Source organism: Camelus ferus, chromosome X, assembly GCF_009834535.1.
Source record: "Camelus ferus isolate YT-003-E chromosome X, BCGSAC_Cfer_1.0, whole genome shotgun sequence".
In the NCBI taxonomy this organism is placed as follows: Eukaryota; Metazoa; Chordata; class Mammalia; order Artiodactyla; family Camelidae; genus Camelus; species Camelus ferus.
The window spans coordinates 42,835,361-42,863,272 of record NC_045732.1 but is presented as its reverse complement, the minus strand read 5'-3'; the positions used below and the strand labels follow the sequence as shown (position 1 = coordinate 42,863,272).

General features: G+C 38.9%; 1 protein-coding gene across 1 annotated transcript in view; it reads right to left on the bottom strand.

Annotated features, from left to right (window-relative positions):
- The window catches only part of ZNF81 (zinc finger protein 81), a 64,899-nt gene that overhangs the window by 21,992 nt on the left and 14,995 nt on the right, over positions 1 to 27,912 (bottom strand). The window contains exon 3 of the mRNA XM_014565204.2: positions 6,877 to 7,003. Coding sequence (XP_014420690.1) covers positions 6,877 to 7,003 — 127 coding nt within the window. The remainder of the gene's footprint in view (positions 1 to 6,876; positions 7,004 to 27,912) is intronic.

Sequence of the window (27,912 nt, the reverse complement as noted above, 5' to 3'; positions counted from 1 at the left end):
CCATCACTCACTTAAGAGGTCCCAGGGCACTCGGCAGCTGAGGATGGAAACAGCATGGCTGAGGTTTTGTGTTAGTTTCTGAGGGATGCTATAACAAGTAACCAAAAACTGGGTGGCTGAAAACAACATAAATGTATTGTCTCACATTTCTGGAGGCTAGAAATCTGAAATCAAGGTGTTAGCAGGTGTCATGCTCTCTCTGGTAGATATAGGGGAGAATCCTTCCTTTCATCTTCTAGATTCTGGTGTTTTCCAGAAATCTTTGGTGTTCCTTGGCTTGTAAATGTATTACTCTAATCACGTGGCCAACCTCTACCTGTGTGTTTTCACATAATTTTCCCTCTACATATGCCTGTTTCTGTGCCCAATTTCCCTTTTCTATATAAGGACACCACTCAGATTGAGGCCCGCCTCAATGATCTCATTTTAAGTTGATTCCCTTTGTAAAGATACTATTTTCAAATAAGGTCATATTCTAAGGTACTAGGGGTTAAAATTTCCACATATCTTTTTTTTTTCAGGGGACACAATTCAACCCATAAGAGCCTTCCCTCTGACCCCCAAATTCATGTCCTTCCATGTGCACTAACATGGGAAAATACACTAGCTCCATCCCAATATCCCCCAAAGTCTTAATCATCCCAGCACCAACTCTTAAGTCTAAAATCTCATCTTAACATCAACTCAAAATCTCAAGTCTCATCATCTAAATCATCCAAATCAGTTATGGGAGAGACTTCAGTATGAGTCAGTCTGAGACAAAAGTCCTCTCCATGAAAACCTGGGAAAGCAGACAAGTAACCTGCTTCTAAAATACAATGGTGGGCCAGACATAGGATAGATATCCCCATTCTAAAAGGGAGAAATAAGAATTTTAAAGGGGATGGCAGGTCCCAAGCAAGTCTAAAACCTAGCAGGGCAAATTCCACTGGATTTTAAGGCTTGACAACAACTCATTGGTTCAATGCTCTGCCCTCCAAGCCCACCAGGGTGGCAGCCCCACCCCCTCTGCCCTGGACCAGAAGTGGCACCACTCACTGTCACCTCAAGTGACCCATTAGCAAAAATTTTGCTTCCTGTTCCAGCAACCTCATGCTCTGTTGTTCTAGATGTCTTAGTTCCAAAGGGAGGAATGCTTCCACCAAGAAACAGGACAATGACTCCACTGAATTGGAAGTTAAGTCTGCCACCCGGACATCTTGGTCTTTTCACGCCTTTGAATCAACAGGCAAAGAAGGGAGTTACTGTGCTGGCTGGGGTGATGGATCCTGACTACCAAGGGGAGACAACTGCTGTACAGACCCTCACAACGGAGGTGAGGAAGCGTATATATCTAGAATACAGGAGACCCCTTAAGGCATACTGCCATGCCCTGTGATTAAAGTCAATTGAAAACTACGACCACCCAATTTGGGCAGGACTACTAATGGCCTGGACCCTTCAGGAATAAAGTTTTGCGTCATCCTTCCAGATAAAGAACCATGATCAGCTGAGGTGTGTGCTAAGGGCAAAGAGAATAAGGATTGGGTAGTGGAAGAAAGAATTCAGCCTCGGGACTGCAACACAGACATCCGCCTAGTTTGCAGTCAGTGGCCTGCTCTGTGGGTTTCAGACTCAAAACTGCAACATGATCTCACCTTAATTTCTAGTCTACTGGCTTGCTGTTCAGATTTGCCACAACTGAGTAAAGCCAGTTCCTTAAAATAAATCTCTTCTCCTTACTTTGTATTTATATACACACACACAGACACGCACGCACACACACGTGCTCTTATACTCTATGTATATATACCCATATCCTATTGGTTTCATTTCTCTGAAGGACCATAATACAGAGTGGGGAGGGGACAGCTCAGTGGTAGAGCACCTGCTTAGCATGCACGACGTCCTGGGTTCAATCCCCAGTGCCTCCATTAAGACAAAAAGAAATAAACAAACATAATTACCATAATACAGAGTTTGGTACTGGGAGTGGCTCTAGAGGAACAGAATCTCCAGGATGAGTTTTTTTTAATTTATTTTTTTTTAATTGAGGTATAGTCAGTTACAATGTGTCAATTTCTGGTATATAGCATAATGTTTCAGTCATACATATGTATATACGTATATTCATTTTCATATTCTTTTTCATTAAAGGTCACTACAGGATATTGAATATAGTTCCCTTGCTATACAGAAGAAATTATGGTTTTTATCTATTTTCATATATAGTGTTAATATTTGCAAATCTAGAACTCCCAATTTATCCCTTCCCATCCCCTTTCCCCCAGTAACCATAAGATTGTTTACTATGTCTGTGAGTCTGTTTCTGTTTTGTAGATGAGTTCATTAGTGTCTTCGTTTTTCTTTTTTTTCAGTTCCACATAGGATGAGGGTTTTTTTGTTTGTTTGTTTATTGGTGTGGGGAAGTAATTAGGTTTATTTATTTATTTATTCTCGGGGGAGGTACTAGGGATTGAACCCAGGACCTCATGCATGCTAACCATGCACTCTACCACTTGAGCTATGCCCTCCCCACTTATTTTTTTTTTGAGTTGTTGATAGAATTTCTGGAATTGCTTCCTTATTCTGATTAGATTCAAAGGTATTAATGATTCTCTATCTATTAGTAAAGAGAGCACTAATAGTCCCTGGTATGATATGGCGATAGAAATATGCAAAACATCAACACTGGATACTCCTAAATCAAATGCTTGTAAGAGGTAAGGTCTGGATGACCTGGTATTTGATAACTGAGGCATTTCTGTCAAACTTACGAGTATAATCAGGTTGCCTGGGTGCTCCTAATTGAGTTGGACAAAGTGAGGCAAGAAAAGGATGAGCTCAGGGATTTGATTTCCCAGCTCAAGCACTGCATCAATGACCTGAACATTTCTATGTCTATGTTTATGTCCTGAAAGGAACCCTTAGCTCCTGTAGCCGCTGAGCTAAGGTTGCTGAAGACCAAACCCAGAGTCTCATCCTTTGAGTGGCTACATCACCATACAAACTGAATTCCCAACCTCACAGGGTGTCTGCTGTTAAAGGAGGGCATTGGTTAGGAAGGAATGGGATTCCAAAATGTAGAATGGGGACAGGTGAGGATCCTGAACCTCTTAAAACTCTGATGGGTCTTTGCCAGGAGAAGCCACCCTTCCACCCTCGATGGAGAAGATAAACCCTACTCTGCCTGAGGAGCAATGGCCTCCCCAGAGGTACTTGCCTTTGTCTTGTAATGCGCTACTGATTCCCCTCAGGACTTATGCCCACCACCTTTCTTTGCTTCCAGACCTATACCTGGACTCAAGTCTCACCAAGGCCCAAAGGGTGAGGTCCAGAGTGTGACCCCTGAGGAGGTGTGATTCCAGAAGAACTGCATCATTTGACCAATTTATACAGGCATGAATCTGGGAACTGTGGGTGGAAATGGACATTAAGAGTGTGGGATAATGGAAAGAACGTAAAGTTAGATCAGGCCGAATTTATTTATCTCTGGACACTAAGCAGACTCTGAATTTTACTGTTGGCACCAGAGGGGTTAGAGAGGGCTCCAACAATTTGTTTGGCTGCTTGGCTGAAACATGGACCAAAACACGGCCTGCATGGAATTCAGTGGAAATGCCAGAACTGGGGCAGTGTACTCCCAAAGGCAGAGGGAAACGGGAATGTTGGGAGTGGATGCATCATATAAGACCGGCTCACCCACACGGGGAGGGTCCAGGGACACGTCTGTCATGACGACTGTGACAAATACATTTGTGAGGGGGCTGCCAGTAATCCGTGATTGCCCGTCTCTGTAGGTCAGAAGTTTCTTTGGGAAACTGAACTGGGAAACCAAAATGCAATGGGAGAAATTGGACCCTGGAGTAACGGGGGCCAAAGGGAGGCATTTAGTTGCGAAATGCAATGTGGATGCAGTTCCCATAATGGATAGCAGGGTCAAAGCAGTAATCAGAATAGTCCGAGTTACAGAGATCTAGGGGGTTGGCCAGTTGATCATGATGTCCCTGGAAAAGAAACAGATGGGCCAGCTACTAAATTCTGACTTGAGCTGTATAAGGAGACATGTTCTAAGTCAAGGGAACACAAGTCTTTTTTTGAGACATCAAAATGCAGAGTCCTGGTTCCTCAATCAATTCCCACACTTGAGCCAGTTTATACACCCAGAACTTTTTGAATGAAGGAAGGAAGTGGGGGGGTCCTTCCTCTAGTGGGGAAGGACCCCACAACACTGCCAAAAATTTATACTGCTAACCTTTCTCCCAGTCTTCCCTAAAGGGACCTACAGCCCTTTATCAGTGACTGTACCCTAGGGAAAAAGAAATTGCGAGGCTTTTCAGAGATGACTAGACACTGGCTCTAAATTGACATTAATTCCAAAGGACCCAAAATGTCACCATGGCCCACCAGACAGAGTAAGGGCTTATAAAAGTGAAGTGGTCAGTGGAGTTTTAGCTCAAGTCCATCACACACAGTGGGCTCAGTGGGTTCCCAAACCCATCTTGTGATTATTTGCCTGGTTCAAGAATGCATCATGGGAATACATATACTCAACAACTGGCAGAATCCCCACGCTGGTTTCCTGACCTATGGAGCAAGAGTGGGAAATACCAAGTGGAAGCCACTAGAACTGCTTCTATCGAACTCTAATTCAAAAAGAGACATGCACCCCAATGTTCACAGCAGCACTATTTACAATAGTTAAGACATGGGAACAACCTAAATGTCCATCGACAGATGACTGATAAAGAAGTAGTATATATGCACAATGGAATGCTACTCAGCCATAAAAAAGAATAAAATAATGCCATCTGCAGCAACATGGATGGAACTTGAGATTGTCATTCTAAGTGAAGTAAGCCAAAAAGAGAAAGAAAAATACCATATGATATCACTTATATGTGGAATCTAAAAAAAAAAAAAGACAAACAAACTTATTTACAAAACAGAAATAGACTCACAGACATAGAAAACAAACTTATGGTTACCAGGGGGGAAAAGGGGTAGGAAGGGATAAATTGGGAGTTCAGGATTTGCAAATACTAACTACTATATATAAAATAGATAAACAACAAGGTCCTACTGTATAGCACAGGGAACTATATTCAATAACTTGTAATAGTTTAAAATGAGAAAGAATATGAAAAGGAATATATATGTATAAATGAATCACTATGCTGTACATCAGAAATTAACACAACACTGTACACCGACTATACTTCAATTAAAAAATACCCATGAGGTATTTGCCTTCTGGAAACAAAGAGATGACAGCCTGTCACCCTGCATCTTCCCTGTGTGTGCCCTCTGGGCCCATGGTGGCAGTGACATCCCTACGGGCTTCTGAACCATTTGGGAGATGGGGTCATTCATCCCTTTTCTTGAAGGATAACACATGTTCACAGCCAAATAGCTTTACCAGCCTGTTTCCTGTCTGTAGACTCCCAGAAATCCAACAGTCTTCCTTCCTTTTCTCCTGCCTCTGTCCTCTTCAGCCTAAGCTGAAGAGGGTTTCTACTGAGATGGTTGACTGGATCCACAAATCCTACACCTGCTCATCTTTTTAGCAACTGGTTGTCCAGCTATCCTCTTGGTGTACACCTTCTCATAGTTTGCAACATGGATAGGCTGAGAATTTTCCAAAGCTTCATACTCTAGTTCCTTTTTACTAACAATTCCTTCTTCAATTTCTCTCTTTCTGCCTCCATTTTACTAGAAGTATCGAGGAGAAATCAAACCTTGCCTTAAACACTTTGCTGAGAAGTCTCCTCAGCTCAAAATCCAAGTTTGTCACTTCCCAGTTCTACTTCCCACCCAAGAACACAATCCAGCCAAATTCTCTGCTGCTTTATAATAAATCACCTTCCTCACTTCCACTGAGGCCTCACCAAAAATATCCTTAATGTTCATCTGTATTCCTACCAACAGTCTTTTTGAGGCATCCAGAACTTTCTACCAAGCACCTTAAAAATCGTTCCAGGCTCTACCCATGGCTCAATTCTAAAGCCACTTTCATGTGTTTTTTTTTTTTTGGGGGGGGGAGGGTTGGAAATAATTAGGTTTATTTATTTAATGTTCTAATGGAGGTACTAGGGATTAAACCCACGGCCTCGGGCATGCTAAGCATGAGCTCTACCACTTGAGTTATACCCTCCCCCACCTCCATGTTGTGTTAGGTATTTGCTACAGAGGCACCTCACTTCCCAGGACAGAAAGCTCTATTAGTTTCCTAGGGCTGTTATAACAAAGTACCACAAACTAGGTGGCTCAAAACAACAGAAATGTATTGTCTTGAGGTTTGGGAAGCTAGAAGTCCAAAATCAAGGTGTCAGCAGGACCATGCTAGGGAAGGAATCGTCCCATACTTCTCTCCTGGCTTCTGGTGGCCCCAGGCACTTCTTGTCCTATAGATGTATCACTCCAGTCACATGGTCACCTCCTTCTGCGTCTTCACATGGTCTTCCTCCTGAGTTTGCATGTCTCTGTGTCTAGATTTCTCTTTTTTATTTGGGGGGGTTTTTTTTGGGGGGGGAGTAATTAGGTTATTTATTTATTTATTTATTTATTTATTTATTTATAGAAGAGGTACTGGGGATTGAACCCAGGACCTTGTGCATGCTAAGCCTGTGCTCTACCACTTTGAGCCTCCCCTACTTTATTTAATTTTATTTATTTATTTATTTTTAGATTTCCCTTTTTTATAAGGACACAGTCATACTGGATTAGCAACCACCGAATGACCTCATTTTAACTTGATTACTTCTGTAAAGACCCTAGTTCCAAATAAGGTCACATTCTGAGGTAATGGGGGTTGGGACTTCAATATATTTTCTTTGGGGGGGACACAATTTTACCCATAACAGGCTCCTGGCAGATTCACAGGGTGGCTGTGCTTACCCAGTGAGAGCAGATGGCTGTAGTTCTCCAGCATCACATCCTGATACAGGCGCCTCTGAGTGGAGTCCAGCTGCTGCCACTCCTCCCTGCTGAAGTCCACGGTCACATCTTCAAAGGACACTGAGACCTGGAACAATATAATTCTGTTCAGGGTGACATGGTCAGCCCTAGGAGATGAGGGAAAATAGATCTGGTGGCAGTTAAACAAGCGTGTTTTCTTTATTGAAGTATAGTCAGTTTACAATGTTGTGTCAATTTCTGGTGTATAGCATAATGTTTCAGTCATATAACCATACATATATTCCTTTTCATATTCTTTTTTGTTATAGGCAATTACGAGGTACTGAATATAGTTCCCTCTGCTATGTAGTAGGATTTTGTTATTTATCTATTTTTTGTATAGTAGTTAGTATCTACAAATCCCAAACTCCCAATTTATTTCTTCCCACCCCTTTTCCCCACTGGTAACCATAAGTTTGCTTTCTATGTCTGTGAGTCTGTTTCTGTCTTGTAAATAAGTTCATTTGTGTTATTTTTTAGATTCCACATAAAAGTGATATCATATGGTATTTTGCTGTCTTTCTGGCTTATTTCATTTACGATGACAATCTCCAGGTCTATCCATGTTGCTGCAAATCAGCCATTTTCTCTTGATGCCTTTTTTCCCCTCAACTCTAATTTAATTCCATAGTTGTCAAAATATATACTCTGTATCATTTCAACATATGTCTACCTAGAAGAATGTTTCATGTGTCCCTGGAAAGGAATGTACATTCAGCTGTTGGTGGGGATAGTGTTCTATAATATATAAATCAACTTGGTTGATTGTTGTTGAAATTTTATGTCACTTTACTCATTTGTCTTATACTTGTGCAACCAATTATTTGTCAACTTTTTGGTAAAAATTGACAAGGAAATGTTAAAGTTTATATGACTATGCAAAGGACTTAGAGCACACAAAGCAAGGTATAGCATGGAGGAGTTATACTATGTAGTGCTAAGACTTACTATAAAACTACAATAATTCAGATAGTGTGGTATTGATAGAAGTACAGACACATATATCAATGGAACAGAATAGAGAGTCCAGAAACAAACCCATGCACATATGGTGAATTAGTTTATGGCAAATGAGTCAAATATATACAATGTAAAAATGACAGTCTCTTCAATAAATGGTGTTGAGAAAACTCAACAGCCACGTGCAAAAGAATGAAAACTGGATCACTATCTATACCATACACAAAAGTTAACTCAAAGTGAATTAAAGACTTGAACATAAGACCAGAAACCTTACAACTCTTAGATGAAAACATCAGTGGTAAGCTCCTTGACATAAGTCTTGGAGATGAATTTTTGGATTTGACACAAAAGCAAAGGCAACAAAAGCAAAAATAAACAAGTGGGACTATATCAAACTAAAAAGTATATGCACAGCCAAAAAAACCTTCAACAAAATGACAAAGCAGCCTAATGAATGGGAAAAAATATTTGCAAACCATATACCTGATAAGGGGTTAATATCCAAAATATATAAAGAAGTGATACAACTCAACAGCAAAAAAACTCCAAAGAGTCTGATTTAAAAATGGGCAGAGGATCTGAATAGACATTTCTCCAAAGAAGACATACAGATGGCCAACAGGTATGTAAAAAGGTACTTAACATCACTAATCATCAGGGAAATGCAAATCAAAACCACAATGAGATATCACCTCATACCTGTTAGAGTGGCTATTACTAAAAAGACAAGAACTAAGTGTTAGTGAGAATAGAGAAAGGGGAACCCTGATGTACTGCTGCTGGGAATGTAAATTAGTGCAGCCACTGTGGAAAACAATACGGAGGGTCCTCCAAAAATTAAAAACAGAACTAGTATATGATCCACTTCTGGGTATCTATCTGAAGAAAATGAAAACATTAAGTCGAAAAGATATATACATCCCATGTTCACTGCAGCATTATTTATAATAGCAAATATATAGAATCAACCTAAAGTAAAGAAATCAAGCAAGACAAAATTATCAAACCACAAAAAGAAAAAGAAAAAGAAAGGAACAAAGAAGAAATACAAAATCAACTGGAAACCAAGATTTAAAATGGCAATAAACACACATCTGTAAATAATTACCATAACTGTCAATGGACTAAACGTTCCAATCAAAAGACACAGAGTGGCAGATTGGATAACAAAATAAGAGCCTACAATATGCTGCCTACAAGAGACCCACTTTAGAGTGAAGGACACACAGAAATTGAAAGTGAAATCGAAATAGCAATAAAAAACCTCCCTACAAATAAAAGTCCAGGACCGGACGGCTTCACTGGGGAATTATACCAAACATACAAAGAAGAACTCATACCAGTCCTTCTCAAACTCTTCCAGAAGATTGAAAAGGAGGGAATACTCCCAAACTCATTCTATGAAGCCACCATCACCCTCATACCAAAACCGGGCAAAGACACTCCAAAAAAGAGAGATATAGGCCAATATCACTGATGAACATAGAAGCCAAAATCCTCAGCAAGATATTAGCAAACAGAATCCAACAATACATAAAAAAGATTATACATCATGACCAAGTGGGGTTCATCCCAGGGACACAAGGATGGTTCGACATATGCAAATCAATCAATGTAATACATCACATCAACAAGAGAAAGGACAAAAACCCCATGATCATCTCAATAGATGCAGAAAAAGCATTTGATAAAATTCAACACCGATTTATGATAAAAACTCTCACCAAAGTGGGTATAGAGGGAACATATCTCAACATCATAAAAGCTATATATGACAAACCTACAGCCAGCATAGTACTCAACGGTGAAAAACTCAAAAGCTTCCCACTAAAATCTGGGACAAGACAAGGATGCCCATATCACCACTCCTATTCAACATAGTCTTGGAAGTCCTAGCCACAGCAATCAGACAAGAGAGAGAAATAAAAGGGATCCAAATTGGAAGAGAAGAGGTAAAAGTGTCACTATATGCTGACATGTTACTATATATAGAAAACCCTAAAAGGTCTACACAAAAACTACTAGAACTGATCGAAGAATTCAGCAAGGTAGCAGGTTACAAGATTAACGTTCAAAAATCAGTTGCATTTCTTTACAGTAATAATGAATCAACAGGAAAAGAAAGTAAAGAAACAATCCCCTTTAAAATAGCACCCAAAGTAATAAAATATCTGGGAATAAATCTAACCAAGGAGGTGAAAGAATTATACACAGAAAACTACAAACCATTGATGAAAGAAATTAAAGAAGACTTTAAAAAATGGAAAGATATCCCATGCTCTTGGATTGGAAGAATCAATATGGTTAAAATGGTCACACTGCCCAAGGCAATCTACAGACTTAATGCAATCCCTATCCAATTACCCAGGACATATTTCACAGAACTAGAACAAATCATAATAAAATTCATATGGAACTATCAAAGACGTAGAATTGCCAAAGCATTACTGAAGAGAAAGAAAGAGGCTGGAGGAATAACTCTCTCAGACTTCAGACAATACTATCGAGCTACAGTCATCAAGACAGCATGGTATTGGTACAAGAACAGACATATAGACCAGTGGAACAGAATAGAGAGCCCAGAAATGAACCCACAAACTTTCGGTCAACTAATCTTTGACAAAGGAGGCAAGAATATACAATGGAATAAAGACAGTCTCTTCAGCAAATGGTGTTGGGAAAACTGGACAGAGCATGTAAAGCAATGAGGCTAGAACACTCCCTTACACCATACACAAATATAAACTCAAAAAGGATCAAAGACTTAAACATAAGACAAGATACAATAAACCTCCAAGAAGAAAATATAGGCAAAATATTATCTGACGTACATCTCAAAAATGTTCTCCTAGAACAGTCTACTCAAGCAACAGAAATAAAAGCAAGAATAAACAAATGGGACCTAATGAAACTTACAAGCTTCTGCACAGCAAAGGAAACCAGAAGTAAAACAAAAAGACAACCTATGGAATGGGAGAAAATCTTTGCAAATGGAACCGACAAAGGCTTGATCTCCAGAATATATAAGCAGCTCATACAACTTAATAAGAAAAACACAAACAACCCAATCCAAAAGTGGGCAGAAGACCTAAGCAAGCAATTCTCCAAGGAAGACATACAAATGATCAATAGGTACATGAAAAAATGCTCAATATCACTAATTATCAGAGAAATGCAAATCAAAACTACAATGAGGTATCACCTCACACCAGTCAGAATGGCCATCATTCAAAAATCCACAAATGACAAATGCTGGAGAGGCTGTGGAGAAAAGGGAACCCTCCTTCACTGCTGGTGGGAATGCAGTTTGGTGCAGCCACTGTGGAAAACAGTAGGGAGATTCCTCAAAAGACTATGAATAGACTTACCATGTGACCCAGGAATCCTGCTCCTGGGCATATATCCAGAAGGAACCCTACTTGAAAATGACACCTGCACCCCAATGTTCATAGAAGCACTATTTACAATAGCCAAGACATGGAAACAGCCTAAATGTCCATCAACAGATGACTGGATAAAGAAGAAGTGGTATATTTATACAACAGAATACTATTCAGCCATAAAACGACAACATAACACCATTTGCAGCAACATGGATGTTCCTGGAGAATATCATTCTAAGTGAAGTAAGCCGGAAAGAAAAAGAAAAATACCATATGAGATTGCTCATATGTGGAATCTAAAACAAACAAACAAACAAACAAACAAAGCATAAATACAAGATAGAAATAGACTCATAGACATAGAATACAAACTTGTGGTTGCCAAGGGGGTGGAGGGTGGGAAGGGATAGACTGGGATTTCAAAATTGTAGAATAGATAAACAAGATTATACTGTATAGCACAGGGAAATCTATACAGGATCTTAAGGTAGCTCACAGAGAAAAAAATGTGACAATGAATATATATATATATATATATATATATATTCAGGTGTAACTGAAAAATTGTGCTCTACACTGGAATTTGACACAACATTGTAAAATGATTATAAATCAATTAAAAAATGTTAAAAAAGAAGTGAGAGGATGGAAAAAGATATTTCATGCAAATGGAAATGGCAAGAAAGCAATACTTATATCAGACAAAATAGACTTAAAGGCTATAAAGAAAGATAAAATAGAATCAACCTAAGCACCCATCAGCAGAAAATGGATAAAGAAAATATGGTACATATGTACAATGGAATATTATTTAGACATAAAAAGAAGGAAATCTTGCCATTTGCAACAACATGTATGAACCTTGAGGGCATTATGCTAAGTGAAATAAGTCAGACTAAGACAAATACCATATGATCTCACTTATACATGGAATCTAAGAAAAACAAACAAAAAAATAGCTCATAGACACAGAGAACAGTTGGTGGTTGCCAGAGGCAGGAGTGGGTGGTGGGTGAAATAGGTGAGGGGATCAAAAGGTACGAACTTCCAGTTACAGAATGAATAAGTCATGGAGATGTAATACACAGCATGGTGTCTATAGTTAATAATACTGTATTCCATATTTGAAAATTGCTAAGAAAGTAAATCTTGAAAGTTCTCATCACAAGAAAAAAATTTTGTAATTATGTATGGTAATGAGTGTTAGCTAGACTTATTATGCTGATCATTTCACAATATATACAATATTGAATCATCATGTTGTACACATGAAACTAATATAATGTTACATGTCATAAAAAATAACCAAGTGAAAAGTCTAGAACTGAAAAATGTAATCTGAAACTAAACAACTTACTAGATGGGCATAACAGCAGAAAGAGTTAATGAACATCAAGACAGACCAACAGAAATTGCCCAGTCTGAAAAGCAGAGAGAAAAATAATTTTTTAAAAAGAATACAGTCTCAGGGATGGATAAGACAACATCAAAAGATCTAACATACATGTAACTGGAGGCCCAGAAGGAGAAGAGAAAGATATTTTAAAAAATAATAGGCAGAAACTTCCCAAATATGGTAAAAGATATAAATTTACAAGATTCAAGATACCTGGAAAACCCCAAGCAGGATAAATTCACAGAAAACCATACCTATGCACATTGTAGTCAAACTAATGAAAACCAAGGAAGAAAAGAGTTTGGAAGCAGCTAGAAAAATACAAAACAAAACAAAACAAAAAATGACATACTATATACACAGAAACAGTGATTAAAATGACCACTCACTGCTCAGCAGAAGAAATCGAGGTCAAAATACAGAATACAAAATACAAAAATTTTACATGCTAAAGAATGTAAGTGTTATCTGGCTGGGCAAAGTTAGGAGTTCCTTGATTAGGTCTCAAGGCCTAGGAATAATTCTTCATGGCTTTTGGCTCTACCCTCTGTGTTTTTGGTCCCACCTCATGAGCCATCTTTCCTATTTCATGAAAAGATGAAAGGTAGCATTTCATGAAAGGTAGTAGAAGAGTTTTCTCAGTCGGCTTCTTGCCAGTAGAATTTTGAAGGTTCAACATCTTTCCATTTTTGTACTGTCTCTATTCTTTCAGTCTAAGGTGGTAGTGTTTCTGCTCATATAGTTTGCTCTAAAATTTTATGAGGTGTCTGTTAATCTCATTGGGTTCACTCTCCTAGACAAAAACTGTGCACCCACAGACCTCTTTAAGGTAAGCCATTCTCTACCTTGGACTCTTGCTGAAATGGCTGAGGGACTGAGAAGATCTATGATGTACCCTTAATCTTTTCATAGGAGTTGTGTGTGGCTGAATGCTCTGATCCTCTGATCATTCTGAGGTCTTAACAAAAGGTTGTATAGTCACACCTTTTGCTTTATTTCTAAACCATAGTTTCCTGATAGTGTTTCAAAGCCATCTTAATTTTAGAATCTTATTTTAGCTATCTGCAGAGGCTAATAATTTTTAAAACTATCAAGTTCTGGATCCTTTGTGTTTAACAGTCTGTCTCTCTATTTATCTCCTTTTTACATTTTGCTAAAAGCAAGAAGAAACTAGGTGCCTTCAGCACTTTTCTTGGAAGTATCAGATAGATCACTAAGTTCATTAAGCACAATGCTTTACTTTCCACGTAACTGTAGAAGACAGTGTTGCTAAGGTTCTATCACACAGGATTTTCCAGTTTCCAAACCATGTTCTTCGTTTCCTTTTGAACCTTCAGCAGTAGCATCCTAAAGTCCAAATTTCTACTAATAGTCTGTTCAAGCAATTTTGGATTTCTCTAACATGCTCCTTAAAATCCTTCCCTGCCACCCACATCCCATTTGAAAGATAATCCATTTTGAGGTATTTGTCAAGACAACACCCTATTCCCAGTACCAAAATCTGTGTTAGTTTTTTATTTGATGCATACATAGCAAATTACCCTAAAATTTAGCGAGTTACAACAACATCTATTATCTCACAGTGGGTCAGGAGTTCAGGTGTGGCTTAGCCAGGTCCTCTCACTAAGGGTCTCTCACTAGGCTGCAATCAAGGTGTTGGCAGGGGCTATGTTCATCTTGAACACTGACTTGGAATGACCCACTTCCAGGCTCAGTCAAGTAGTTGTTGGTAAGATTTAGTTTCTCGAGGACTATTGTGCTGAGTGATTCATTTCCTCATTGATTGCTGGCCAGAGGCTGCTCTCAGTCCCTTACCATACAGATCTCTCAACAAGGAAGTTCACAACATGGCAGCTGGCTTCACTGGAGCAAGCAAGCGAGAAGAGCAGGAGAGAGTGCCAGCAAGATGGAAGTTACAGTCTTTTATAATCTAATCTTGTAAGTGCCATCCCATCACTGTTGTCATATTCTATTTCTTAGAAGCAAGTCACTAGGTCCAGCTGACACACAAATAGGAGTGAATTACACAAGGGTATGAATACCAAGAAGTGGGGATCACTGAGAGCCAACTTAGAAGGCTGCCTACTATAACAACATACCAAAATTTGCATGAAGAAGATAGAGATAAATTTAGAAGTAAATTTTAGCTTTAAATGCTTATATTAGAAAAGATTCTAAAATTAATGACCTAAACTTTAACCTCAAGGAGCTAGAAAATAAAAGACCAAATCAACCCAAAGAAAGTAAAAGAAAAGAACTAGCAAAGACCACAAAATTAATGAAGTAGAAAGCAAGTGATAGAACAAGTTAACAGAAAAATTCATTCAAGTGGGATTATAGACCTAAATATAAAAACTAAAATTAAAAATGCCCTAGAAGAAAACATAAGAGAGTATCTTTGCAATGCTGGGACAAGCAAAGATTTCTTGACATAGTACAAAAAGCAACAACTATAAAAGAAAATTTTGATAAATGGGACTTTATCAAAGTCAAAACTTCTGCTCATCAAAAGATGCCATTAAGAAAACAAAAAGTCAAGACAGACTGGGAGAAAATATTTGCAATACACATACAAAAGACCTAGCTTGAGAATGGATAAAGAACTCCTACAAAGCAAAAAGAAAAACACACATAACCCAATTTTTTAAATGGAGGAAATATTTGAACAGACACACAAAAAAAGACATACAAATGGCCTATGAAGCATATGAAGAGATGTACAACATCATTCATTAGTTATAAGGGAAATGCAATTTAAACTAGGCTGAGATGGCACTATACACTCACTTTCAAAGCTAAAATTAAAAACAAACTGAAAAATTGCTAGTGGAGATGCCAAACTGAACTATCACTTTAGAAACCTGTTTGGCAGTTTCTAACAAAGTTAAACATACACCAGTCTATAATCTAGCTGGAATTCCATTCCTTGGTAGTTTAAAAAAAATGACGACAATACATCCTCAGAAAAAATTCACAAGAATGTTTATACCAGGTTTCATCACGATAAGCTAGAAACATTACAAATGTTCATCACCAAGTAAGTGCACAAAAATAGTATATTCATACAATGCAATAGTCAGCAATAAAAATGAAAGAGATACTGGTAGACACAACAACCTGGATGCCTCTCAAAAATATTCTGTTATTTTATAAATAGATGCCAAACACAGAGCTAAACACAAACCCTGTGATTCTTGTTTATATGACAATCAAGGACTGGCAGAGCTAATCTACAAGGATTAAAAATATTAACAATGGTTGCCTAGAGGGAGGATATTGACTCATCAAGAGAGAACTTTCAAGGGTGATGGATATGTTCTATATTTTAATCTGGGTGATGGGTATATTTTATTTGTCAAAATTCATCAAACTATATATTTAAGATCTGGGTAATTCAATGTATTGCAAATATAACTCAGTTTCAAAAAACAAAGTTCACGTTAGAAATATATGCAGGATACACTGTGGGCTGCAAAGAGAAAACAGTCAATTCCACTGGGGATGCAGGTTTAGGGTCTGTAGAGATGGTATAGTTTAAACAGAATCCTGGAAAAAAATAAGTGTGATGGTAAGTGGGGTAAAATATTTTCCAGAAAAGACAAAGAGACTGGTCTGGAGACAGGAAAATACATAGTAATTAAGGAAAGAGCAAATTGCTCTGTGAAAAGGAGAGAAGGTTATGTGATATGTCAAGGAGGCAATTATGAGGAAACAATAATCCAAGGAAGTATGCTGGAGTCTGACTGTGAAAATAACACGAATTCTTTTAGTAATAGATAACCACTGACGTGTTTTATATATCGGGAAAAAGATATTACTTGAGTTTTATTAAAATGACTATCCTTTCTCTAACTACTGCATTTCAGTATATACAAATAGTTCACTATGAAAATTTATTCTTTCAGAAGTACTTCAGCTAATAAATGTTATAAAAGCAAGTATCACCAATGGCTGCCAAAATCACTGGGTGAAATACTGAAGGGACTTTATAATCTTTGGTTACACCCTCCTATACTTTTGGTGGGAATGTAGTTTGGTGCAGCTACTATGAAAAAGAGTATGGAGATTCCTTTAAAAACTAAAAATAGACTTACCATATGATCCAGCAATCCCACTCCTGGGCATATAGCCAGAGAAAACTCTAATTTGAAAAGATACATAGACCCCAGTGTTCATAACAACACTATTTACAATAGCCAAGATATGGAAGCAACCTAAATGTCCATCAACAGATGACTGGATAAAGAAGTTGTGGTATATATGCACAATGGAATATTACTCAGCCATAAAAAGAATAAAATAATGCCATTTGCAAGCAACATGGACGGACCTGGAGATTGTCATTCTAAGTGAAGTAAGCCAGAAAGAGAAAGAAAAATATCATATGATAAGAGAAAGAAAAATACCATATGATATCACTTATATGTGGGATCAAAAAAAAAAGACAAACAAACTTATTTACAAAACAGAAACAGACTCACAGACATAGAAAACAAACTATGGTTACCAGGGTGGGAAGCAAGTGGGAAGGGATAAATTGGGAGCTCGAGATTTGCAGATACTAACTAATATATATAAAATAGATAAATAACAAGTTCATACTGTATAACACAGGGTATGTTCAAGGTATGTTCAATATCTTATAGTAACTTAAGGTGAAAAAGAATATTAAAACAAATATATGTATGTTCATGTATGACTGAAGCATTATGCTTCAGAAATTGACACAACATTGTAAACTGACTATACTTCAATAAAAATGTATAAAATATGAAATGATAATGATGTCAAAGGGATGATATAAGGGGGAGAAAAAGAACTAGCAAAACCAGGGATAACTTAAAAAGGGAATTCACCCTCTAAAACTCCCATACTTCCAATAAGGAAGGAAGATAAAATTTGATGAAGACAGACAACCATTATATATTCATACAAGAGCTCAGAGAAGTAAATAAAGCTGTTGCTCCATTAACCCCTGGAGTTCTGAACCCTACAACTATTCTGACTTTGGTACCATAGTCTGCAAAATTTTCCTCTGTAGTTTATTAGTATTTTGCTCTTTTTTTAAATGTTTCTCTAGCTAATGAGTCTAAATTCTTGTTTGATTTTACTTATTAAGGACTTCAGTATTTTTTTCTTTATTGAGCTATAGTCAGTTTACAATGTGTTAATTTCTGGTGTACAGCATAGTCATTCAGTTTTATACACACACACACACACACACATATATATATATTCCTTTTCATATTCTTTTTCATTATAGGCCATTACAAGGTATTAAATATAGTTCCCTGTGCTATACAGTAGGACCTTGTTGTTTATCTATTTTATATAATAGTTTCTATCTGCAAATCCCGAACTCCCAATTTATTCCTCCCCACCTCTCCCCCTCGGTAACCATAGTTTGTTTCCTATGTCTGTGAGTCTGTTTCTGTTTTGTAAATAAGTTCATTTGTGTCTTTCTTTTTTTTAGAATCCAAATATAAGTGATATCACATGGTATTTTTCTTTCCCTTTCTGGCTTACTTCACTTAGAATGATGGTCTCCAGAGGACTCCAGAATTCATGGCAAAGGATTCCTCGTGGGTTTCAGGACTCTCATTTTCTCTAGTCATTCACAGGAAACAGGGAAATGTGTCCCACGGGAGGGATCTATAATTATTGAATATGTAGATGATTTGCTGGTAGCCTCCATAACTGAAAAGTAATGCAAAAACCTGGTATTTTGGCTTTGTTACCATTCCTTGCTTCACTGGGGCATAAGGCCTCCCCAGACAAATTCTAATATTGCCAAACTGAAGTAAAATATTTATGGTATCTGTTGTTGGGTAAGGCAGGAAATTTAGTGGATGAAAGGGCCGACTACAATAAAACAACCTAGACACCTTGGGGTGCTCGGAGGGTACTGCGGGCAGCGGGTCCCAGCTCCTGTAGAGAATGCAAAGCCTTGGGTGAAGCATGTGTCTAGTGATTCTCCAGAGCCTCTGACTTGGTCCCTGGAATTGGAAGAGGCTTGTGAACAGCTGAAACTGGCTACAGTCTCTCCCCCAGCTTTGGGGCTTTGAAATATTGAAAAACTTTCCCAATTGTTTTGTCATGAAAATAAAGGCACTGTTCATGGAATTTTAACTCAAAAGGTGGGGTTAGACTACAGACCAGTAGCACATTTCTCAGTTCTTTGGGATGTTGTGGCACTGGGAGTGCCTGGATGCCTCCAAGTGGTGGCAGGAGCCATGCTGGGCCAGATATCTTATGTGCCTACAACTCGGCATCTATCGGCATGCCATCTGACTAACTATGAACAAGCATTCCTATCCAATCCTTGTCTTGTACTTGGAAGATGCGATCTCTGAAACCCTGCTACTCTTTTACAAGATCCAGACCAAATAGATGATCACGAGTATGCAATGGTAGTAGCAGAAGACAGTAGGCAGCAACCAGATTTTTCTGATATTCCTGTTCAAAATGCACACTTGATGATGTTTACTGATGCGTCATATACCCGGATGAAAAGGGTCATCTTGAGGCTTCAGACACTGGTAACTGCTCAGGAAATCTTGGAACCTTACGTTTTGCTTGGAATTAAATCAGTACTAGCAGCCAAGTCAATAGCAATTCTAGGGTCCAAATCTTGGTTCAGGACTTTAAGTGAATCTATATGCTGAGAGTAAAAATGTGTTTGGTGTCTACTGTGTAATGGGGCAAATTTGAAACAATAGGGGATCCCTGACTTCACTGGGAACTAAAATATCATGGAAAATTAACATCCAAGTTGTTACTAGCTTCACAACTATCTGCTCAGCTATCAGTAATCCATTGTAGAGTCCACATAGGGCAGAATGACCAAATTTCTCAGGGCAATGATTTCACTGACAGAGCTGCAAAACTCACTGTTAAAACGCAGCCAACTCAACTTAGAAGCCCCATTTCTAATACAACAGGAAACTTTCATTCTGTTTTAAATAACCAGCCTTCTAAAAGGAAATGGACGGGGGTAGGGTATGGTTCAAGTGGTAGAGTATATGCTTAACATGCACAAGATCCTGGGTTCAGAGAAGTACCTTCTCCAAAAATAAGTAATACCCCACCCCAAAAAGAAACTTAAGGAAAAAAAACTTTTAAAATATACTAAATTTTTACATAAGCAAAACAAAACAACAACCTACAGAATGGGAGAAAATTTTTGCAAGTGAAACCGACAAAGGCTTGATCTCCAGAATATATAAGCAGCTCATACGACTTAGTAAGAAAAAAACAAACAACCCAATCCAAAAATGGGCAGAAGACCTAAACAAGCAATTCTCCAAGGAAGACATACAAATGATCAATAGGCACATGAAAAAATGCTCAATATCACTAATTATCAGAGAAATGCAAATCAAAACTATGATGAGGTATCACCTCACACCAGTCAGAATGGCCATCATTCAAAAGGCCACAAATGACAAATGCTGGAGAGGCTGCGGAGAAAAGGGAACCCTCCTACACTGCTGGTGGGAATGCGGTTTGGTGCAGCCACTGTGGAAAACAGTATGGAGATTCCTCAAAAGACTATGAATAGACTTACCATGTGACCCAGGAATCCCACTCCTGGGCATATATTCAGAAGGAACCCTACTTCAAAACGACACCTGCACCCCAATGTTCATAGCAGCACTATTTACAATAGCAAGACATGGAAACAGCCTAAATGTCCATCAACAGATGACTGGATAAAGAAGAAGTGGTATATTTATAAAATGGAATACTATTCAGCCATAAAATGACAACATAACACCATTTGCAGCAACATGGATGTCCCTGGAGAATGTCATTCTAAGTGAAGTAAGCCAGAAAGAGAAAGAAAAATACCATACGAGATCACTCATATGCGGAATCTAAAAAAAACATAAATACAAAACAGAAACAGACTCATAGACGTAGAATACAAACTTGTGGTTGCCAGGGGGATGGGGAGTGGGAAAGGACAGACTGGGATTTCAAAATGTAGAATAGATAAACAAGATTGTACTGTGTAGCACAGGGAAATATATACAGGATCTTGTGGTGGCTCACAGCGAAAGAGAATGTAACAATGAATGTATGGATGTTCATGTATAACTGAAAAATTGTGCTCTACACTGGAATTTGACACAACATTGTAAAATGACTATAACTCAATAAAAAATGTTTTAAAATATATTAAATTTTTAAAGAGTTAAAAAAGGAAATGTAAATATATGAATTTTTTTTTAAAAAAAGGAAATGGACAAATGTATTTAAAAAGGGGCTGAAAAGGGTGGGGGAGGGTATAGCTCAGTAGCAGCATGTGTGCTTAGCATGCACGAGGTCCTGGATTCAATCCCCAGTACCTCCATTAACAAACAAACAAACAAACAAACAAACCTACAAACCTAATTATCCCCCACCCAAAGTAAAAATAAATACTTTATAAAAATACATTAAACAAAAAGGGGCTAAAAAGGAATTTGACTGTACTATGGGAATTACCTAACAACATAATTCCTATTCCATGGTCTATTTATACTTGGTTGGTATTGTTGTATCATCAACAAAATCAGCTAAGTAATAGAGATTTTAAAGGCATTCGGCTCTCACTATGCCTACCAAAGAGATGAATTTATTCAAAACACGTTAAAGAAATATATTGTCAGCAGAATTCTTTCCAGGCCACTCCCAAATTAAGCACTGGAAGTTTTCCCCAACCAACTTTAACAGGAACTGCTGGCAGTTGGATTTCATAGAAGCAATGCTTGCAGAAGGTAAGAGGTTTTGTCTACTTACGGTGTGTATGATGTCAGGATGGCCTGATGTTTTCCTCTCTTCAAAAAGCCAGTGCTCAGGCAATGGTAAAGGTTCTCTTAATAAACATAATTTCCATGTTGGGGATACGAGAGCATATTGAATCAGACAGCAAAAGTCAATTTATTTTGACTGTCATTTAGGAATTATGCAAATGTTTACAGATTTCTATAAACTATCATATATCCTATCATCCTTAATCCCATGGACACATAGAGCAAATGAATCAAACTCTAAAGAAACTCATTGGCCAAGATTGAGCAACCAGTTAGGGTTAAAAAGGCCTACAGCTTTATCACTAGCTTGTTAAAAATTAGAACAACCCTTGCCACCAAGCGTGAAATCACTTTTTTTGAATTTATGTTGAGCAGACCTATGAATTTTGGTCTGAGACTACGTCCTGTGCCTAATTTAACTGAATCTTCTCATAATCATATCCAATTCTTAAAAGGTTTCTATCTTTCCCAGAAACCCTGAGACATAAAATCATAAGAAGCTGGAAGGAACCCCTGGAAAAGGTCAGCCCCTCTATCAAAAAGGAGATTTCATCTGAAAGTAGCTCTTTTGCCCCTTTCCTGTTTACCCATTTCTGCCCCTTTTTAATCTGAAAATAAGATCACTAAGCAATTGAAACTAACTCTGGACTTATGCTCTCCTGAATGCACACCATGCCTTGCCTAACCTGTTGATTCTTTTCCTAGGTAAAAAAGGAGTGAGAATGAAGAATTAAGCAGTTAAAGAATGACTAGATCTCTATCCCCAACAGCCCCCTTAGCAATCTTGCAGGCAGATCACATGGGCAAGACAACATCGGAAGAGAGAGTCAGCCAGTCTGTGCGCAATGGAGAATGATGCTGAAACCAACCTCCTGCATCAATGAGTCACTGAGATTCTTCCCCCCATTTTTCCCTTTAAAAACTGTCATGGCCGAGCAGAATCTCGGGAGTTGGTCTCTGGACATGAGTCCACCATCTTCCCAGATTGCTGGCTTTTCTGATTAAAGTACCTTTTTCCTTTCTACTGACATTTGCCTCTTGATTATTTGTTTTTTAATGGTGAGCTGCCAAACCTGAGTTTGGTAACACATCTACATTAAAGTGTCCCAGGGAAAGAAAGGCTGTCATCACACTGGGAGGGACCTTTCAAGTGCTGATTACCCATATGGGCTATCCAAGTTAAAAAAAAAATACAGTTGGATTCATGCTTTCCCTGTGAAGCCACCCCAGGAGGACTGGACTGTTATTCCCACAAAGGACTTGAATCTTTAGTTCCCTAGAGTGATTTATATTGGTACTGAGCTCAACTGAAAGGAGGTTGAAGGGCAGTAGAATGTGTCACCCCAAAATATGCCACTTTGGCTTAGGGATTATTTCGAGCTGAAGGCAATTGAGAAGAAGAAGGTACAAGAAAAGTTCTCTGCCCTACCATTTGCCTAAAAGCAAGATATAAATTTTCAAAGGTGTCCCTCTTCTTCTCCCTACCAGGAAGGACAAAAGTTAATCACAGGAAGAGGGGAGAGCATAGCTCAAGTGGCAGAGTGTGTGCTTAGCATGTACCAGGTCCTGGGTTCAATCCCCAGTACCTCCATTAAAAATAATTAAGTAAACCTAATTACCTCCTCCCAAAAATAAAATTAAAAAAAATTTTTTAAAGGTTAATCATGGAAGACAACTCTAGACCCAATCAGCCTGGAGATGGCACCTACATAACAAACTTTACCAATTGGCCTCTATCTACCATTAGTCACCTCCCATATATTTACCATCCTGCAGTATGCTGCCCTTGGAAGCCTAAAACCATTTTCCTTTGTCCTGTCATTTCTCCATCTATATAAGCTGGAATTCTAAGCCACCACTTTGAGTTACTCATTTTTCCCTTGGGTATCTCCCAAAGATACATGAGATATACAAGTTAGTAAACTAGTTTTCTCTTATTAATTTGTCTTTTACTAAAGGGGTTCTCACCAAGAACTTAGAAGGATAAAAGGAAAATTATTTTTCCCTCCCCTACAAACTACTCTAGCAAACGTATTACTATTCTCATAGACTGCCTTGCTGTCCCAGTCACAGTAGGGTTATTTCAGTTACTTAAGAATCACATTTTACTGGAAAACAAACATGTTATTTGTTACATAGCTTTTTTTTCCCTGTACTCCAAGTAATGGTCTCCACAATTACATATTTCTGATCAACTCCACATTGTATTCCCAGAATAGACATGATCTGGATTAGTAATTCCAACAGCCCAGTTACTGGCAGAGTGAAGGTGGAACCATCTTCATTAGTAATTTTTGATAACACCAAAGTAAAGTAACTAATATGCATCAGGATACTCAAGCTCTAAATTTGACACAAAAGTGTTCTGTTAACTAGTTTGATTGGAAAGATCCTTATACAGGAAAGAATTCTAACTATACTACAATCAAGAGAATTGTAGGGGTAATCCTGCTAGTGAAGGTGAAAGGTTCTCTCACCTTTACTATGGTAGGGGTGATGTTCAATAGACCTACTGATAGCTTTAAAGACAGTGCTGGTAAATTACATCACCCAAACTGGTAGAAATCCTATCAACAGACCCCTCAAGAGATATATTAAAGAGATCTCCCTGCTACATTTGGAATGTGGCAATGTCCTGAGCCTACTTTAATAGCCGTCAGGATTATAGGTGGATGGTTTCTCTTAATATATCTGAGGCTAGCATCACTCTTCACAACCAGACATATATCCCTTGAACCCTCGCATTATGGAATCTGTTTAAGGGGTCTGTTTGGGGACCACACAAGGGCAAAGGAGGCTTATTAGAATACAATCCTGGAAGGAATAGGAACAGGCACAGGTATAGCTAACTCTTTTGAGAGTGAGGTCTTAAATAATAAACTTAGTGCTTTGGGATAATTACAACAACACAGAATACAATTGCGAACTGGAGGGAATCACATCATGCAACATGTTTAAAAGCCATGGGAGCACAAGTAGAATGGAAACTGAGAAAATTCTGGAATTGGACTGTTTGGAATAACTTCTTAATGATGGAGCAAAAAAATCACCCCAAAGTTCTCAGAGCCACTCATCTGTACAGGCCAGAAGCAGTTCGCTATCAAATAGTACTAGGACAGCATCACTAGTTTGGAGTTATAGCACTGTTCATATTCAAGGGAACAAACAGATATTGGACTATGACTATATGAGAAGGGACAGAAGGATGGTATTTTTAAAAAGCATCTCATTAGTAGACAAACAGAAATCTGGCATTTATAGATAAAGACTGCAGAAGATGGAATTACATCATTGGATTAATTTTAGTATGCAAGTTCTCTCCAGTCCCAGTATGGATAAACAAAAGTAGATGCCTATTATTCATGGAGGTTTGCATGTCTGTTATTGACTTAGACCAATGCAAGCCAATGGCCCACAGGCTGGGTTTTTCCTCAAGACTTAAAAGCAAATACATTAAGCACTGGAAGTTCAATCTGTACCCTTCAAAGAGTGCCTCGTAATAGCATACTACAAATGACCACCAGTGTCTTTGTGTTTTGCATCTGGGAAATATTATTTGGGGAGACAGAACAATTACTGCAGGGCTAAATTATGTACTTGTGATGGTAATTACTGAGTGACAGGAATTCAGGAGAAATTCTCTGGATCTTATGAGAAAAAAAAAACCTTAATTAAAACCCCCTTAGGCTTGGACTGGGTAAGACTTCACAAGGAATTACAAAATAATACTTGAATAACGTATCATTTGAAAGAGCAAGCAATACAGACAACACAATAGTTTGTAAAAGTAACATATGAAGAACGAAGAATTTTTGCACATTGCTAATCAAGAATGTGCTTTAACCGCTGGTAAGACACATTTATAGGCTTTTTTTCTCCAATGCAAATATTATGCTGACTTTGAAAATTTACCCTGTGGTAACTTTCATAATTGCTTTGCTTTGCTACTGGATGGACCTACTGTGTATTTAGGTGGCTGCAAACTGCCCAGAGAAAGATAGAAAGGGCAATGGAGATAATTAGAAAATTATAATGTTATTATAAAAGGGAAATTGTAAGGATAAAGAAATGGAACTTTCCCTGTTGCCAAAAGAGAGAGACCTTTACCCTCTTCCTTTCCTTGAGAAAACTGGTATTAGTAAATCCTTCCTCTGCCCCTTTGATATGTAAGTAAATCTTTTAAAAGAGTAAATAAGCCTTTTGTCAGCATGACCACCCAGGAATGTTTTTCTTAAGGGCCTGGGAGCCATCCTCTTGAAATGTAAACATCAAGGAAGATAGGGCCCTATCTCCCCATCACTCTGCCTAGGCGCCTGGCTCTAAACTGTAAGTACCTGCTTGTCATAGAGACAGATGTTTCATTTTGCCTTTAGATAAAGGCAATGAACTGGCACAGACGGCCACTCCAATTACCAGGTGAACTAAGGATGACTATGTAAGAGTGTAGATAGAGCGAATTGTCCCATAAAGTCCTCTTGCAGGAGAACTTATAAGTTGGTAAGTTATCATTTATCTTGAGAACAAGCATCTAATGGATGCTAGGTGCTCCACCACATAGAAGGGTGAGAGTTCTTCCTGTCTTTGCAATCTCTTCAGCTAATCGCTTATGGTGCGCGTTGTGGTCCGGTTTAATGCTTAGTCAATAACAAAACTATTTTCTTTCTATTTTATGTTTGTAGAAATTTCCTGGGCTGCCAAGAGATTTTATTTTTAATTTTTTCTGGAATGTGCAACCACGCTGACTCTGGCTACTGCTTTTTCTGTGAGCAGTCAAGTCTCCCATCACTGGCTCGGAAGTCTCATGACCTCGGCCAACATACTTGAAAGTGTGGCGAGCCAGCTTGTTAGCTTAAGGAGGGTAAAATCTCAGCCCCTTCAAAGCTCTTGGCACCAAGGACCAAGACCAATGTGTATTCACGTGGGAAGGCCTTTGATATACATTGGCAGTACTCTCCCAGGGGTGATGAGAGTACTTTGGTGTTTCACGCCAGTGAGTGGGTCAGGCTTTAGTGAGACTGCCCCTACCCTCTGCATACAGATAAAGTCCTCTCGGTTAGAGAGAAGGCTAGGTCTCAATGGCTCCGCCCACAGTATCATCACCCCTTTGCCATCAGAGGTGGCTGGTGAACCCTGACAAAATTCAAGGGAAGGGTCTGGGACCTCTGGGTGGATTCACAATAATCTATCCCTCTCGCAATCAATGAAAAACTTCTATGTCTTTGAACCCCACGCCAAAAAGGAAGCCCAGCATCACACTGGACTCTCTGGGAATGGGAGACAGAATGTGCCTCTCCTGGATGTCTTACTTGATCCTTTATATTAGCCAAACCACAAACAATGTCCTTTGAGTGGGGCACAAACCAAAAGACAGCGTAGGATGCTGTCCGGCAAGCTGAGGTGCATTTTCTGCTCCCTATCTTCGGGGTCCCCAGAGCCTAAACGACCCTGCTGAGCTACCAGTCTGTGTAACCGATGATGCTGCCTACTGGGGCCACTAGCAAAGGGAGGCAGCCTCCACTCGGAAAAGCCCCTTGGGGTACCGCCTTTGTAATCTTCCTTACACAGCTACTAGCTACAGCCCCTTGGGAAAAGCAGCTATTAGCTTGCTATTGGGCCCTTGTCCAAACTGAACACCTGACCCCTGGAGGCCCTGCAAACTCTCCAGGCCTGACAGTCCCATTTTGAGGTAGGTCAATTCAGACTCAATCACCAGTGAGGTGGGAAGGACCCAACAAGCCTCGCCTGTCAAAAGGAAAGAGTATATTCAAGAGCATAGCTGGGCTGGCTCCAGCAGCATCTTGGCTTTATGTGAAAATAGGACAGCTAACTCTTTGGAGGAAAATTTATCTCCCATTCGGCAAACCATGGAGCAAGGCTGCTGGGCTTAACGGGGCCCTCAGTTCACAGATGATCCCTCAAGTGCCTGGACCTGATCCACTAATGATTGGGCTAAGGTGGAATCTAGTAGTTTCCACTGGGCTATGCAGCTGTTTGACCTTAGAATAATTTTTTTTATTTAAATGGAGGTACTGGGGATTGAACCCAGGACCTCGTGCATGCACTCTACCACTGAGCTATTCTCCCCACCACCTTAGCAAAATTTAGAATGGATGTAGGCGCTCCTCTCAGCAGGCAGAACTCAAGGCTATTCTTCTTACAATTCTGGCCAATGTTCCCTTTGATATTTATTGACTCTTGAGCTATTGCCAGTGTCCAGCTGTGCAGACTCCCACTTAGAAGACTACAGGCTGGGATTGGACAGGCCTCTTTGGTATCATGGACTGTGGAAACAAATCACAGCTATTAATTGAATGGTCTGGGTCACCCACATAGGTGTCCATGGTAAGGGTCCATTCTCTGATGACACTGACTGGAGTCAGGTTGCTGATGGAGCCTTCAGTGCCCAGATTACTGCTATTGCTTTTCTTCATCCATC